Raw genomic sequence first — 16,855 nt, 5'->3', positions numbered from 1 at the left:
TCCAGAGCCTGGAGTGACGTCAGCCGATAGCGGACTTTGGCCTGCTTTCGGCTGAATACAGGTAACAGGAGTGAACTTCTGTGACCCACAAAAGAAGTAGGGCAAAAAAAGTGTTTTGTCCTACTTCTCTTTTAGTGCCTAATATAATTAAACAGATAATGCAAATAACTGGTGATTGTAACCTCTTGTGTTTTTTTTATGCTTTACAATGCAATAAAATATTCTTTATGCTCCTTGGTAATACTAGAAGGGGGCGGTGGACATGTTTATGTTTCTCCTTGGTAATACTAACCTGTTAGCAAGTTGTAGAGGTGGTGGCTACATTAAATAAGCAGAGTCTCGCCAATCAGGCAGTATATAGTATTATAGCATCACTATCAAAATAATGGCAGGCCAACATGGAGGAATACCTGTACTGAGAAAAGTATGGAAGTTGCCAAACACCTTCTAAACATTGTAGTTCTCTGGCTTAAGTACTTTCTGTTTTCCTGGCCTGAAACAAGAATGCAAAGAAGTCAGACTGATGACAGAACTCTGGATTGCATATTTTTTTTTTAAGTCAATGTCATGCATTCTTTGGATCAGCAACAAAAGGATAAAATCTCTCCCATATGCACAATGAGAAGCTTGATTAATCTAGTTAGAAAGGATTGTATAAAACTCATTAAAGACAAAAGTTACTGGACTTTCTAATCCAAAAATAGTTACAGGGTTTTCTAAATCACAATAGCAACTCAGTGAGTTTGTTTCCTTGTTTTGTGTTGGCTCACAGAAGATTTTCAGCATGAGGATTTGAAATTTTCAATGGAGCTTAGTTAAATATTACATTTACTTGACCTTTTGTAAGCTAGGGCTTTTAACATTAACTTTTCCAGGTGTCTCAATTTAGAACATATATGAGTAAGCTGTGCAGTTGCCTAATGGGACTCAGGCCTCGTACACACGACCGAGTCTCGACATAAATGAAACGTTGTTTTCCTCGACGAGAATCTTGTCAAGCTTTCTGTGCATACACACAGTCAAGACAAAATCTCGTCGTTCTCAAACGCGGTGACGTACAACACGTACGACGGCACTATAAAGGGGAAGTTCGATTCCACTGGCACAACCCTTGGGGCTGCTTTTGCTAATCTTATGTTACTGCGTGTTAAATAAAAGTTTGGTAAGAGACGATTCGCGCTTTTCAGTTTGTTACAGCGTGACGAATGTGCTATCTCCATTACGAACGCTACTTTTACCAAAGGTGCGCTCTCGTCTCATACTTTATTCTGAGCATGCGCGGGTTTCTAAGCATACACACGAACGTGTTTCTCGACGCAAACCAGCCCGACGAGAAACACGACGAGGAAATTGAGACTCCCGATGAGAAAAAAAGGGAACATGTTCTCTTTTTTTCTCGACGAAAAACATACACACGTTTTTCTTGACAAAAATGCTCTGCCAGCATTTTTCTTGATGGATTTTGCAAAAAACGGTTGTGTGTACGAGGCCTCATACTTCCTTATGTGAATTTTGCTATCTGCTCTGACCTACATGGGGGCATGTGAGATATTAACCCCCATACCCAGGCTGAGCTGGGTATGGGGGTTAGAAACTTAGTGTTTGCTAAATATTCCAACCAACATGTTAACAGGCTCCTATGTATTTCTATTTAATTTCCTAAAACATAAAAATTATTTGTGTCTTTCTGATCTGCACTAGTAGTCTTTTTATACTAATAACAGACTTTGTTATCTTTTGTAGTAAAGTGGCACTTCGTCGATCCAGTGGACTTGATGAAACAGGAAATGTTGTCTGGTATTTGGCCCTTTGCCTCCTCTTGGCATGGATAATAATTGGTGCTGCTTTGTTTAAGGGTATAAAGTCTTCAGGAAAGGTAACGCTTCTTACTAAGGTTATTCTGTGCATTACATGTAGTACTGTATATTGTTAATGAAAGTATAATACATAAATTAGAAAAAATAGAGGTCAGCTGAAGAACTGATCCAGTGATCAAATGATGTCCTCTCCCTTGATTGTTACATACACATACCTGTACTTTTATCCTATGAGAAGTTAATTGTATGCGACCAGCTATAACCTCTGGAAAAGGTGCTTATCACTGCTTTGTCAGTGCAAGTTCAACCAAAAGTTTACAAATTTGTATAAAAAAAGAAACTAATGGACTTTACTGGCAATAAAGGGACTCAGATAAGTATTAATTTAAAAGCAAACAATGCTTTATGGACCTTAATTTCTGCACTGGTGCGCAGTCATGTTGGAACAGTAAGAGACCATCCCCAAACTGTTCCCACAAAGTTGGGAGCATGAAATTGTCCAAAATATCTTGGTATGCTGATGCCTTAACAGTTCCTTTCAATAGAACTAAAGGGGCAAAGCTAAACCCCTAAAAAACATCCCCACACCATAACCCCCCTCCATCAAAGCAATGTTCAAAAGGAAATTGGAGAGCTTGTTTGAGGTGAAGGAACTTGACTGGCCTGCACACAGTCCTGACCTCAACCAGATAGAACACCTTTGGGAAGAATTAAAGCGCAGACTGCGAGCCACACCTTCTCGTCCAACATGATTCCGGACCTCACAAATGTGCTTCTGGAAGAATGATCAAACATTCCCATAGACACACTCCTAAACCTTGTGTACAGCCTTCCCAGAAGAGCTAAAGCTGTTATAGCTGCAAAGGGTGGGCCAACTCAATATTAAACCCTATGGACTAAGACTGGGATGGCATTAAAGAGGTTGTATGGCTTTGGGTTTAAAAAAAATTAAATAAAATAACAAACATGTCATACTTACCTCTACTGTGCAGTTCGTTTGGCACAGAGTGGCCCCGATCCTGGTCCTCGGCAGCTGTCTTGGCTCCTCCCTGCAAGCACTAACCCCCTTCATGAGAAGCTTTCTCCCAAGGGGGTTAGCTTGTGGGTCGCACTCCCTGATACAGCCTATAGCTGCGTCATTGGATGTGATTAACAACAGCGCGGGCCAATGGCTGCGCTGCTATCAATCTCCAATGATGAGCCGCCTCAAGCAGGGGGGGACCATCGTGGGAACGAGCCCAGGAGTTTTGTGGCTTAGGTAAGTAAAATGGGAGGGCTGGGGGGCCTGAGATTGCAAGGTGTTTTTTCGCCTTAATGCATAGGATGCATTAAGGTTAAAAAACACAAAGCTTTTCAAACCCCTTAAAGTTCATGTGCTTGTAAAGGCAGGTGTCTCTATACTTTTGAAAATATAGTGTATATTGATTTGTTTATAAGTTAAATTGGTATATAATGTGGCCATGAGTACTCAGGCAATGGTCACCACTACAAGCCATAAGGTGGCATCTTCCGTGAAGGAACACAATCAATAATGTAAACTGACAGAGGTTTCACAAAATGACAGAGGTTTTAACACTTCTCCACTATACCTAAAATTAGAACGTTTTGGGTTAACACACATTTTAAAAGACATGAGCATATCAATGATAATGATAAGCATCTTCAAAGCTGAACAGTTATCATGCCGAGCTTCTGCTTCATGAAAGTCATATTCAAAGTCAATTAGCTCCTGTACATAATTAGTTATATCTGACATAAAACTATATGGTACACCACTCTCTTATATAGTATACCATTAACAGGCTGAACATTAAATCGGCTACTCCAGTACTGCTACAGAACAATCAACCTGTAGCAGTACTAAAATACATGCCTTTAGCAACATAAAGCAATAGCAAATATTATCCCATAAAGTCAAGAATATGAACTCAAGTCTCAAGATGTAACCTCATGGAAGGTACTTCTGTATCTTCTGTATCTGCCAATAAAGCTCTAAACCAATAAAATCATTGCCCTGTAAATGATATACGCATCCATGCATTAAAACGCATTGCACCGTAAACCATTACGAGAGACTGCGTCATAAACTGTACAGATGAACCCAGCATGAAATTATATTACCTCATAAAGAATCCATTTCTACCAAATATTAACATATACTACTCAGGTAGCTTAATACTTTGCACTCTAAAATCAGATTATATTTGGGTTGGTTTAACTTGGCTACTGCATGGCTGTCTGCAGTGTGGAATATTTGTGAACCTCACTTTTACTATCAAATATATAAATATATATCAATATGGAGATTATTAGTTCAGTGGTGTTGAGCATTTTAATGAGTCATGAGAGTCATGTGGTTAAAGCAGAGTTCCACCTATTTAAAAGTCAGCAGCTACAAAAAGTGTAGCTGCTGACCTTTAAATGGGTGTTCCAGGCATTTTTTGTGTTTATTAAAAGTCAGCAAAAGTGTAGCTGCTGGCTTTTAATAAACACACACTCACCTGCTCCACGTCCCAGCGACGCGCCGACCGGGGCTCTGCTCCTCTCCCCCCCTCCCTGGCCGGTGTCTTCATCCTACGTGTGGGCACCCGGCCGTGACAGATTTCGGCTTCACGGACGGGCACCCATTGCGCATGCGTGAGCGGCGCTGCGCTGTCTCATTGGACAGGCAATCGCATGGGACCTGTCATGTGTCCCAGGCGATTGCCTACTGCAGCCCCTCCCTGTAGGCGATTAAGCTATTCGCCTATGATACCCCTCGGTGGAAGGAGAAGGTGGGACAGGAAGTCCCACTCCTCCTGAAGCCCCCACTAACCCCCCAAAAAAATTACATGCCAAATGTGGCATGTAAGGGGGCGAGGAGTGGGTTAAGCGGAAGTTCCAATTTTGGGTGGAACTCCGCTTTAATAAACAAACACTTACCTGCGGTGTGTCCCAGAAGATTGCAGGGAGGTTGGGGGGAGAGATGAACTTCCGCTCGGCACCTTGGTGCCAGGAGAGGAAGTGGAATCTGGGTACCTGTCAAAACCAGGTACTCGCTCCCCCCCAAAAAAATGACATGCCAAGTGTGGCATGTCAGGGGGGCACGAGTACTGAAAGCGGAAGTAACATTTTTGGGTGGAACTCTGCTTTAAGGGCTTGTTGGCACACTTTTATTAAAGGAAATTGAAGAAAACATGCCTCTTATGTCAGTATTTCTCACACAGGGGGTTTCAGCTTCATAAAACATTATAAGCAAAAACATGTAATGAAAATGCTAAGCCACCTAGCTTACCTTTCAGCAGTCAGAACCCAAACCTCTTCTGGCTCACTCAGCCTGCAGTTACAGCACCTCACTGCACAGTTCCACAATTAAGGCCTCGTACACACGACCGAGGAACTCGTAAATGAAACATCGTTTTCCTCGACGAGTTCCTTTTCAGACTTGTGGAGAAACTTGACAAGCTTTCTTTGCGTACACAGGTCAAGACAAAATCTCCTCGTTCTCAAACGCGGTGACGTACAACACGTACAACGGCAGGGAAGTTCGATTCCACTGGCACAACCCTTGGGGCTGCTTTTGCTAATCTCATGTTACTGTGTGTTTAGTAAAAGTTTGGTAAGAGACAATTTGCACTTTTCAGATTGTTACAGCGTGACAAATGTGCTATCTCCATTACAAACGCTACTTTTACCGAAGGTGCGCTCCCGTCTCATACTTTATTCTGAGCATGTGCGGGTTTCTTAGCATACACACGAACGTGTTTCTCGTCGAAAACCAGCCCGACGAGGAACACGACGAGGAAATTGAGATTCCCATCGAGGAAAAAGAGAACTTGTTCTCTTTTTTCCTCGTCGAGTTCCTCAACAGTTTTCTCGTTGTAAAACATACACACGATCGTTTTCCTCGGCAAAAAAGCTCTGCCACCAAGTTTCTTGATGGATTCTGTCGATGAAAATGGTCAAGTGTACGAGGCCTATGGGTTGATTTACCAAAGGCAAATTGTCTGTGCACTACAAGAGCAGTTGCTCCAGAGCTTAGTAAATTGGCAGAAGCTCTGCTGACTTCCATCATCCATTCATGTGCAAGCAAAAATGCTGTTTTTTATTTTCATTCATTGTGATTGGGTATTCTTTACAAAGTGATTCTTTACCTCATTTAGTAAGCTCTGAAGTAATTGCACTTGCAATGTGCAACTGCACTTTGCAAAGTGCACAGTCTAGTTGTCTTTAGTAAATCAACCTCTTAACCTCTTGATAAGGGATCTCTTGGCACCCAAGGCTCTCTCACTCCCTTGAGACTTACAAACTCTCTCTGTGCCCTGTATTCACTTAGGACCCTTTCACACACGGACAGTATGTCTGTATTTCATCCATCCGTTTTCGGATGAAATACGGACATATATGTATCCCTATGGGATAGCGGGTGTCAGCGGATGAACATCCGCTGACACCCGATCTCATCGGTCCCCGCTATGGTCCAATTTTGCAGATGGAGGAAAATCCTATTTTTCCATCCATCTGCGGATCGGATGAACACGGACAGACGGTCTGTGTTCATCCGATCCCCCCATAGGGGAGAGCGGAGATCTGACAGGGCGGTCCCTGCACAGTGTGCATCCCTGTCATCTGCCGACTCAGCTGGGATCAACGGATTGATCCCCGCTGAGCAAGCGGATGAGACATGTACGGATCCTCCGGCGCCTACTCTATACCCCCACTGTCTTATGAGAGACACACAGCTCCCAGGACACAGCGGGACCAGTAAAGATGCACAGTAGGGAACCGGGAAGTGAAGTCGCAGCGCTTCATTCCCTGATTCCCTTACCGCGGATGGGGGCAGGGGCAGCCGAGAGCCGAGCGATTGCTTGGCTTCAGCTGCCGACATCACGGGCACCATGGACAGGTAAGTGTCCATGCATTAAAAGTCAGTAGCTGCTGTATTTGTAGCTTCTGGCTTTTAATATTTTGTTTTAATTGGGACCTCCGTTTTAATCATGGTTTATGATCAGGATTTTGTGTTTATTTTATTACCTGTTGGTATTGTGTTGGTTATTATTTGGGGTGGTGTTAGAGAAAGTAGTATATTATTTGTATTTGGTAGTTTGCCTGTTATTTTAGTCTGTTTTATTTGTTCTATGAAGTCACTCCAATCCGGTCACATGATCAGGACCCAGCGCCACACCACTGCTAAAGGTCCAGATATAACTTTATAACTCCAATAAAAGTCGGGGGGACAATCCAAAAAGTAACCAAAGCCAAAAGGCCCCTTTCATCCAGAACTAAAAAAAATGGGAGGGGGGGCTAGAAAACACTTTAGGACATCTCCATGTAAATTCAATAACAATAAGGAAGGGATATTTTATTGATATAGGGGTAATTTTTGCACCTGAGTGCAGACTATAAACCTATTTCTTTGACCTTAACAAGCAGTAATAACGTTTTAAAATAAGCAATCTAGCTGCTTGTACTGTGAAGCAATTCATCCTCAAGGCAAACCAAAAAAATACTCTACAGTTGGGCTTTAGTTGGTTACTAAAGGGCCTGATCCACAAAAGGGATACGCCGGCATATAGACTGATACGCCGTCGTATCCCTGTTTCTATCTATGGAACTGATCCACAGAATCAGTTTCTCATAGATAGGCAGAAGATCCGACATGTGTAAGGGACTTACACTGTCGGATCTTAGGATGCAGTACCGCAGCCGCCGCTGGGGGAATTTCTCGTCGAAATCCAGCGTCGGGTATGCAAATTAGCACTTACGGAGATCCACGAAGCTTTTACGCTTTGTTTTTTCTCCGTAAGTATTAGTTTGCCGTCGCAAAATTAGGGCTGCTTTTACAAAGTGTAAAGTTAGTACACCATGTAAAAGTAGACCCTTCTTTCCCGCGACGCTGTCAAATTTTTTTTTTAATTTTTTTTTTCCCGCCGCATCTCTTTTTTTTCCCGACGCAACTTTTTTGACCCGGCGCGATTCACAAAACTCGGTGTAACGTAATTTTGCGCAATGCACGTCGGGAGCATGCGCAGTACGTCCGGCACGGGAGCGCGCCTAATTTAAATGGGACTCGCCCCATTAGATTGGGCACGCCTTGCGCCGGCCGGATTTAAGTTACACCGCAGATAATTTTTGCACCTGAGTGCAGACTATAAACCTATTTCTTTGACCTTAACAAGCAGTAATAACGTTTTAAAATAAGCAATCTAGCTGCTTGTACTGTGAAGCAATTCATCCTCAAGGCAAACCAAAAAAATACTCTACAGTTGGGCTTTAGTTGGTTACTAAAGGGCCTGATCCACAAAAGGGATACGCCGGCATATAGACTGATACGCCGTCGTATCCCTGTTTCTATCTATGGAACTGATCCACAGAATCAGTTTCTCATAGATAGGCAGAAGATCCGACATGTGTAAGGGACTTACACTGTCGGATCTTAGGATGCAGTACCGCAGCCGCCGCTGGGGGAATTTCTCATCGAAATCCAGCGTCGGGTATGCAAATTAGCACTTACGGAGATCCACGAAGCTTTTACGCTTTGTTTTTTCTCCGTAAGTATTAGTTTGCCGTCGCAAAATTAGGGCTGCTTTTACAAAGTGTAAAGTTAGTACACCATGTAAAAGTAGACCCTTCTTTCCCGCGACGCTGTCAAATTTTTTTTTTAATTTTTTTTTTCCCGCCGCATCTCTTTTTTTTCCCGACGCAACTTTTTTGACCCGGCGCGATTCACAAAACTCGGTGTAACGTAATTTTGCGCAATGCACGTCGGGAGCATGCGCAGTACGTCCGGCACGGGAGCGCGCCTAATTTAAATGGGACTCGCCCCATTAGATTGGGCACGCCTTGCGCCGGCCGGATTTAAGTTACACCGCAGAAAATTTCTAGGTAAGTGCTTTGTGGATCGGGCACTTAAGTAGAAATTTTCCGGCAGTGTAACTTAAATCCGAATATTTAAGTTACACCCGCTGGCTGTGGATCTGGCCCTAAGAACTTGGAAACACCTGTCGTGTGTTTATTACATTAGATGAATGGCAGGTTGCAAAGATTCTGTCATCTATAGAAGGTAAAAAAGAAAGAATATATGATTTCTTTGCCTCTGTTGTGAACTTTGAATATAAATCTCTCCACAAAGCCCTCAGCTACAGAGGAAAATACGGGCTTCTTTTAAAGTGCTTTTATCCTTTACTGCTGATACTTTAATATGCCTAAGGACATGCTCACTCAAAGTAAGTTAACTTTTAGTTATAAAGATGTGGTGTGAACCTGCATTGTTTTAATTTATATGCTAACCTACCAGTTGAATCTAAAATACCTGTTTTAGAAGTTATCTGATAAAATTAAGAATAGCTTGCTGATCTTGTGATGTTTTCTTTGATAGGTGGTGTATTTTACGGCCATATTTCCCTATATTGTGCTATTCATTCTTCTGATACGAGGGGTTACGCTGGAAGGAGCGTCTGACGGAATTAGTTTTTATATTGGAAAGCAGTCAGACATTTCAAAACTGGCTAATGCGGACGTAAGTTTCCAAACTGTAAACAAAGATAACGGGGTTGGTTTTCTAAAATCTGGTGCAGCTGTGCAAGGTAGCCAATCAGCTTGTAACTTCAGCTTGTTCAATTAAGCATTGAGAAAGAAACTTGGAAGCCGAATGGTTTCTATGTAGAGCTGCACCAGATTTTGCACTCTCCATTAAATCAACCCAAAAATGTTAATCATAGAAGTGTTATATGAATATGTTATTGCATTATTGTAAATTACTAAAATGGTGGTCTCAAACTGAAACTGAAAAAGTGGAAGAATGTTTTATAATGTCATTAGATGACAACCGTTTTTTTTTTTTTTTATCCTTTTTTCTCCTAAAACCTCGTAAACACGCACGATTTTCTTGGCAAAGTCAGAAAATATAGACTTGGGATCTGCTCTAGTCTAGTCTTATCTAGTCTTATTATTTGCAGTCAAATTATTTAAATAATGATCTAATTATTGTTCTTTCTAAAGAAAGTCTTCAAGAGAAACCATTAGGAAATAAATCCATTAATTTACGTAGAAAAGTACATGGCTCTAAAGCCTGGTACACACGATCGGATTATCTGACGGGAATTGTGTGATGACAGGCTGTTGGCGGAAAATCCGACCGTTTGTATGCTCCATCGGACAATTGTTGATGGATTTTCCACGGACAAATGTGGGATAGCATGCTTTAAAATTATTTGCCAACAATTGTGGGTTGTCGGTTTTTCCGATCGTGTGTACACAAGTACTTCGGACAAAAGTTCAAAGTACAAAAACGCATGCTCAGAAGCAATGCTCACCATAACACAACATTAGCAGAAGTTTCCCAAATGAAGGCACTAAAGAGCTGAAAAAACACATTGTTTCGTGTTTGTTGGCCGACAATTCTTTTCCATTTGTATGCAAGACAAGTTCCTGGCCAACACCCTTCGGACACAAGTCTAAGGCCTCGTACACCCGGCCGAGGAACTCGACGGGCGAAACACGCCGTTTTGCTCGTCGAGTTCCTTGTTAGGCTGTCGAGGAACTCGAAGTGCCAATTTTCTCCATTCCCGTAGAGGAAAAAGAGAACATGCTCTCTTTTTGGCTTGTCGAGTTCCACGACAGTTTCCTCGTCGAAAAAAAAAAAAAAACAGCAAGTTTCTTGCTGTTTTTTGCAGAGAAACTCGTGTGTACGAGGCCTTATGCTTTGTCCGCAGAAAATCCAATCAGGTGTATGATTCTGAAGTGTTTCCAACACTGTCAGCTTTATCTAGCCATACACCATGGGCTGAACAAGAGAAAATCAATCATTCCCCCAACCATGCAAAATGGTGTAGATAGAGGAATCTCCCCTGCAGGTTGCACTGGGGCTGCACTTTTATTGTATTGGACTGTAATGCCAGTGCTGCCACTGAATGCAGAGGCTCTGTTGAACATTGACTACATCTGATTGGATACAGCCATTGCCCATCTGATCATTTTCCACCTGGCTCGGACGATTTTTTAATTTTATTACTTTTGAGCCAGATGGTGCTTTAGTCAATTCAGAAGGAGTTAGCTGCAATTCAAGTTGTCTGGCCAGTTACTAGCCTAAAGGCCCATACACACGATTGGACTTTTTGACAACAAATGTCCGACGGACCTGTTTTAGCGGACATCCGACCATGTGTACCCTCCATCGGACAAACTTTTTCGCTTTTTCATGGGACAAATGTTCACTGTGAGAGCAGACAAACTTTCCGGCAACAAATGTCCTACGTCGGCTAATCCGATCTTGTGTACATCAGACTAAAGTCCAAAGTACCAACACACATGCTCAGAACCAATGCTAAAGATCAGACAACAATAGCAAAAGTTGCCCAAAGGGTGGCGGTAAAGAGCAGAAAAACACCTGGTACGTCTATCACGTCACTTCGTTCGTGTTTGTTGGCTGAAAAAGTCCTGCCGTGTGCATGCATACTAAGTTCACAGACAACGCTCTTCGGAGCAAAATCCACGGAAAAGTCAGTTGGAAGTCCGATTGTGTGTATGAGGCTTTACTGTTATCCATAGAAGGCAGAGAAGTACTTTATCCTTGACTGGGTCTTAGAGGAATGGAATCCAAAGGGGGCCTGCTGTAGGCATCATTTACAAGGTGAAAGGCTTTCCGCTTGAACAGTAAAAGAAAGAAGCCCTTGTAGGTCAATGATTTTGTTGGGTTACTCTACAGGTATGCAAATAATCACAATGATTTTATTATTTTGTTTCTTGTTGAAGGTTTGGAAAGACGCTGCTACGCAAATTTTCTTCTCTCTGTCAGTGGCGTGGGGTGGACTGACAGCTCTTTCGTCCTACAACAAATTTCACAACAATAGTTATGGCGATGCCATAATGGTGTGTGTAACCAACTGCCTCACCAGTGTGTTTGCTGGATTTGCCATCTTCTCTATACTTGGTCACATGGCTTTTAAAGCACAGAAACCAGTAAAAGACGTAGTGGACTCAGGTAACTAATCCAAATGTAGCTTATGACCTGTATGTTTTAGCATGGCTGTGTATAGTGGCATAAGCTTGAGAGAATTCTAGCAATGCACTTTTGGGGCATTAGGAGCCTCCTGGAGTCGCATTACATGTCGTACCCCATGAATCCTAATGATAACCATTCATATCTGTGTGACTTCAAGTCGAACCGACTCCAAAGTGGTCCCTGTACTACTTTGGTCTGACATTGATGCAAATTAAGGGTCCATAGACCTCAAGTTTACACAGGCATTCCCTGAAATCGAGGCAAAATCGCATGACTTTCAAGTCACGGCGGTGTGAAAGAATCCACAGAATTCTCGTACGATTTTTGTATAGCAGCCGATTTTGAATTTTCGTACGGAAAAGTCTTGAAGGGACAAACTCCAAAATGTTTCTCGTACGGGAACAGAACGATCGATTTTTGTTTAATATGAACCGTTTTCATACTAGAAAAATCTGAAAAGAAAGACTGTACATGAGCAGAAACAGTAAACAAAAAAAAAAAAAATTTGTCGTACACGAATTTTCGTGAAAATTTTCATACGAATTTTCGATCATTGGTTCCAATTTGCTGTGAGACATTGAAAAAAAAAGTTTGTCCAATTTTCTTATAGTGTACCCCACTTTATGTTCCATTCACACTTGTACCGACTTTACGTGCAACTTTGATGCACCATTTTGACGCAACTTTGGTTGGGTGCGACTTGGATACGACTTTGGCTTTGACCAGTGATAATAGACAACTGTTACATTGTATAACATTCAAGTACGACTTTCATGCAATTTTAATAGGTTAACATTGAAGTCTATGGCCCTCAAGTTGCATGAAAGATGGACTTTAGTAGTGCATGAACTACTTTAAAGTGGCTGCAACTTTAAATCACGCATATGTTAATGGTTACCATTGGAAAATTTGGGGAACGACTTGCCATGTCACTTTGATGTCCAAAGTTGCATGACAAGTGTGAATGGAGCCTAACTCAAAATTAATTTCTCTCAAATTACTTAATTAACTAAAATCACACAGCCCAAAAGCCTAAACAACTCAAATAAGCAAACATATATATTCATGTAGGGTATAATGGCCATACTGATTAGTATAACCTAGGAATATAGTTACTATTGATTACCAATTATTAAAGAAATAAGGGGAGAACATTTATAGAACAATGTGTCAATGGAAATTGGTTGAAAGCAGTTCTAGATTAAATGAAAATGTAAAACAAACAAAAAAAAGAATATAAATCCCTTAATTTGCAATATGTAAATAGTATGACACCCAAAACATAATATGTAATTTGTTGCAGCTTACCAATCATTAGATGTGGTGGCTGCATTCATTTTTTATTTATTTTTTGTAGCCTTTGTCCCCTCTGTTTTATTACCTGGTGATCTGGCCAGTAACACACTTCCTGTATTAGAGTGCCCCCTCTCTGGATGAAGTAAAGAGGGACACCTTTGGACAGCAGCATTGTCAGTCAGGGAAGGGGAGTGTTAGATGGACTAGCAGATTTAGATATACTAATAAATTGAAGCCAAAATCCAGCTTACACAGCAGTTACGCAAACAGTTACAGCAACATTTTTTTTTCTTTTGGGATAAAGGTTTGACATGACAAAATAAAAGCTGATCATTGTAAGCACCCCTGTCAATGGTAAATGGTTTGTCCCAACAGTCTAAATTGCTACATCTGAAATAGCGCTTGTTCTGTTGAAAATCATCATACTTACTGACTGGATCACCAGGAGACAATAAAAGAAAGAAAGTCCCAAAAAGAAAAATGAATGCAGCCACTGCATCTAAGAAGTAGTAAGCTGCAATATATGGTTTGCTTTTGTGTTTAATACGGCTTTAAAATAAAGTAATGTGACTAAAATATTTCCGAAATAATAATGGCATAAATGAGTACACTGAGGCCCCGTACACACGACCGAGTTTCTCGGCAGAATTCAGCCAGAAACTCGATCGGAGCTGAATTCTGCCGAGAAACCCGGCTGTGTGTACACTTTCGGCCGAAGGAAGCCGACGAGTTCCTCGTCGAGCCAAATAGAGAACATGTTCTCTATTTCCTCGTTGTTCAATGAGGAAAGTTGGCTCGCCGAGATCCTCGGCAGCTTCACACAGAACTCGACGAGCAAAACGATGAGTTTTGCCTGCCGAGTTCCTCGGACGTGTCCATTCACACAGGGGCGACTTGTCAGGGGTGACAGCCACCTGACAAGTCGCGTCCCGCTCTGTTCAATAGAACCGTTCTAATAGGAGCGAGGCAAGTCGCTCCGACATAGATAATGGTTCTTGTACGACTTTGGGGGCGACTCGGGGCGACTTGCATTGACTTGCAAGTCACCTCTAAAGTCGTCTTCAGGTCGCCCTGCCGAGTCGCCCCCTAAGTCGTGCCACCCCTGTGTGAATGGGCGCTTAGGCTTCTATTTATAAATGTTTTCACACATTTTTCTAATTGGATTCAATTGGGAAAAGATGTAAATCTTAGGTGAAATCCTGACGGGAAAAAAGAGAGCTGGTTCCCTTTTTTTTGCTGGCGGGTTTGGCAGTTTTACCGTCGGAAAAACTGCGAAGGAGCATAAACACGGCCGGGATTTACGGGCCAAAAGCTCTCCTCCCAGTTTTCCCATCTGAAAACCTGGTCGTGTGTATGGGACATTAGGCTTCATGTACACGGGACATTTCTACAACCTCTCCTGAACGATTTAACTTGACAGATAGAAACATTTCAAAAGTCAGTTTTGGCGCGTTTACCTGTCACGTTTTTCCGTGTTTGCGTTTAGAAGCATTTTAAATAAAAAATGCCTGTAAATGAAATGCAGCTAAACGCAAGTTACCGCGTTTAGCCACGTTTAGAAGCGTTTGGCACTTGAAATGCCTCTGAACTCAGCTTCTGAACCCGTTCCAAAAGAAGCCTTTAAACTCAACTGCCTAGAAACCAAGGTAAACGACCCTGTGTACATGGACTGATAAGATAACAAAGGAGAGTTCAGGATCAGTTGAAAAAAATGCCCAACTGCTCCTAAACGTCAACAGTGTACAATACAACGCACACAACACAATGCAGAAACATGCTGGCCAACTGTCCATACTGTAAGTAGTAGATTAAACTTATACTTAGTATTTTGGCTTGTGTGCTGTGTCAAGGACATTATGCTGAAAGAACCTCAGGGGCAGGGAGTGATGTGAATGGTTGTTTGTATGAATCAATGCTATATGCTACATTCTATAAAGCACCTTTTATTGTGTCTCAGCTATATGAAAATGACAAATAATTGCAAGGTCTTTATACCCCTATATTTTGTTGAATACAGCAATAAATGCAATGCAGTGAAGTATTTTGATTACCGTACAATGTTTACATTGATTGCATTATAAATTATCTAATAATCCCAATAATTATTGACATGAACAAGGTAAAATCAATGAGAATTATTATATGTGTGCTTCAATAAGTACTTAACTTGGATAACTTGCATGTGCTAATCAGGGATGGGCTGCATACTCTACACATACTCAAATACCTTTCATATTTAAGTTAACATAATCCTTTGTGTTCTTCTACTCCAGGATTTGCATTGGCATTCATTGCATACCCAGAAGCTCTGTCACAGCTGCCCGTGGCTCCACTCTGGTCAGTTCTGTTCTTCTTCATGCTGCTCACCTTAGGACTTGATTCGCAGTTTGCATCTGTGGGTAGGTATAGCTGATATGCCTTTGACTCAGCAAAGTAATGGCAGTCATAACAAATACGCATCTTTGTGCTAAAATAGTGGAACTACTTAAACTTGAAATATTCCTTTAATCTAAATTGTAGCAAAGAAGAAACAATTATAACTTACGGGACATGAATACGTGGACTCAGGGTTGTCATTTATAGCCTAGTTTACAGTAATGAAAAGGAAGGGGGCACTAATATAATAATAGGGTTGGATAACAAGTGGCCCTGTCGGCTCCAGCCGGCTTAACAAAAGCCAATTGTTCAACTGACTTTTGCAACATTAAGTTTTTTTTTTTTTGTGTATTTAGAAAAGATACCGAGGTAAAGCAAAATAGGCATCTTACCAACTATCTTTAGGTAATAGAGCATAGCAGCAATAATACAAGAGAATACGTTGGATACAAAGGAATAAACTAAAAGGTCTTCGTAGCCATGGGTAGGGAGAAGAGGAAAAAAACAAGGAATCAAAGCATACGTAGTTTTGAATATATAGAGTATACATTGCCAAACTGCTTTAGCAATAAGTTTGTATTAGGCATATACATACAATTATACAACAGGTACAGATAACCAAGTATGTCATCTAACATGAAGCGTAATACAACAAAGATATTCGCTCCAAGGTTGAATCATAGCAAAAACACATGCACGCATATGGGTGCAATGAGCTACACTAAAAATGTATAGGACCTAATGTTCAGAAATACATACAGGAATTCAGTACCCTTAACGGTGTAATGAAAAGGAAAGCTGAGACAGACCCTGGTATAAAGAGAGAGGAGGAGATAAACCCAACATTTCCAGGATATAAAAAAAAAACGTTCTCAAGAACCTCCGATCTGTACTTGTTGTATAATTGTATGTATATGCCTAATACAAACTTATTACTAAAGCAGTTTGGCTATGGGGTGTGCGTACTCTATATATTCAAAACTATTATACTAACAGATTGACACTGTGGAGAGGTTTAAGCACCCTAAATAATAATATATTGTTGAGTGTAGTATATAGTAGACATGTACACACTGAAATATTTTGTTTTTGTTTTTTGTTAAAAAAATGCATTCGTACGAAAATCCAAATTAATTAAGGTTGAATCTGTCATTGAAGGCTTATGGTGTCTGTCGAATGTTCTAAGAAGATTCAACGGAATCTTAAAAAAAAAGAAGATTGGACGGAATCTTTAAAAAAAAAAGAAGATTCGACAGAATCTTTTAAAAAAAAAAAAAGATTTGACAGAGCAACGAAGCTGTACGATGACGCAATCGTACATTTCCGGTCGAATGTTCCGCCTACAAGCTATAGAAGAATTCTAATGTTGTATGACTAATAATAA

At 41.2% G+C, this 16,855-nt stretch overlaps 1 protein-coding gene across 1 annotated transcript in view; it reads left to right on the top strand.

Moving 5' to 3' along the window:
- Positions 1 to 16,855, top strand: part of LOC120913607 (sodium- and chloride-dependent neutral and basic amino acid transporter B(0+)-like) — a 53,868-nt gene that overhangs the window by 18,738 nt on the left and 18,275 nt on the right. Inside the window, exons 6-9 of the mRNA XM_040323678.1 lie at positions 1,744 to 1,876; positions 9,175 to 9,315; positions 11,550 to 11,778; positions 15,369 to 15,494. Of these exons, the coding sequence (XP_040179612.1) occupies positions 1,744 to 1,876; positions 9,175 to 9,315; positions 11,550 to 11,778; positions 15,369 to 15,494 (629 nt within the window). The remainder of the gene's footprint in view (positions 1 to 1,743; positions 1,877 to 9,174; positions 9,316 to 11,549; positions 11,779 to 15,368; positions 15,495 to 16,855) is intronic.

Source organism: Rana temporaria, chromosome 9 (assembly GCF_905171775.1).
Source record: "Rana temporaria chromosome 9, aRanTem1.1, whole genome shotgun sequence".
Classification (NCBI taxonomy): Eukaryota; Metazoa; Chordata; class Amphibia; order Anura; family Ranidae; genus Rana; species Rana temporaria.
This window is presented reverse-complemented; position numbering and strand designations above follow the sequence as displayed.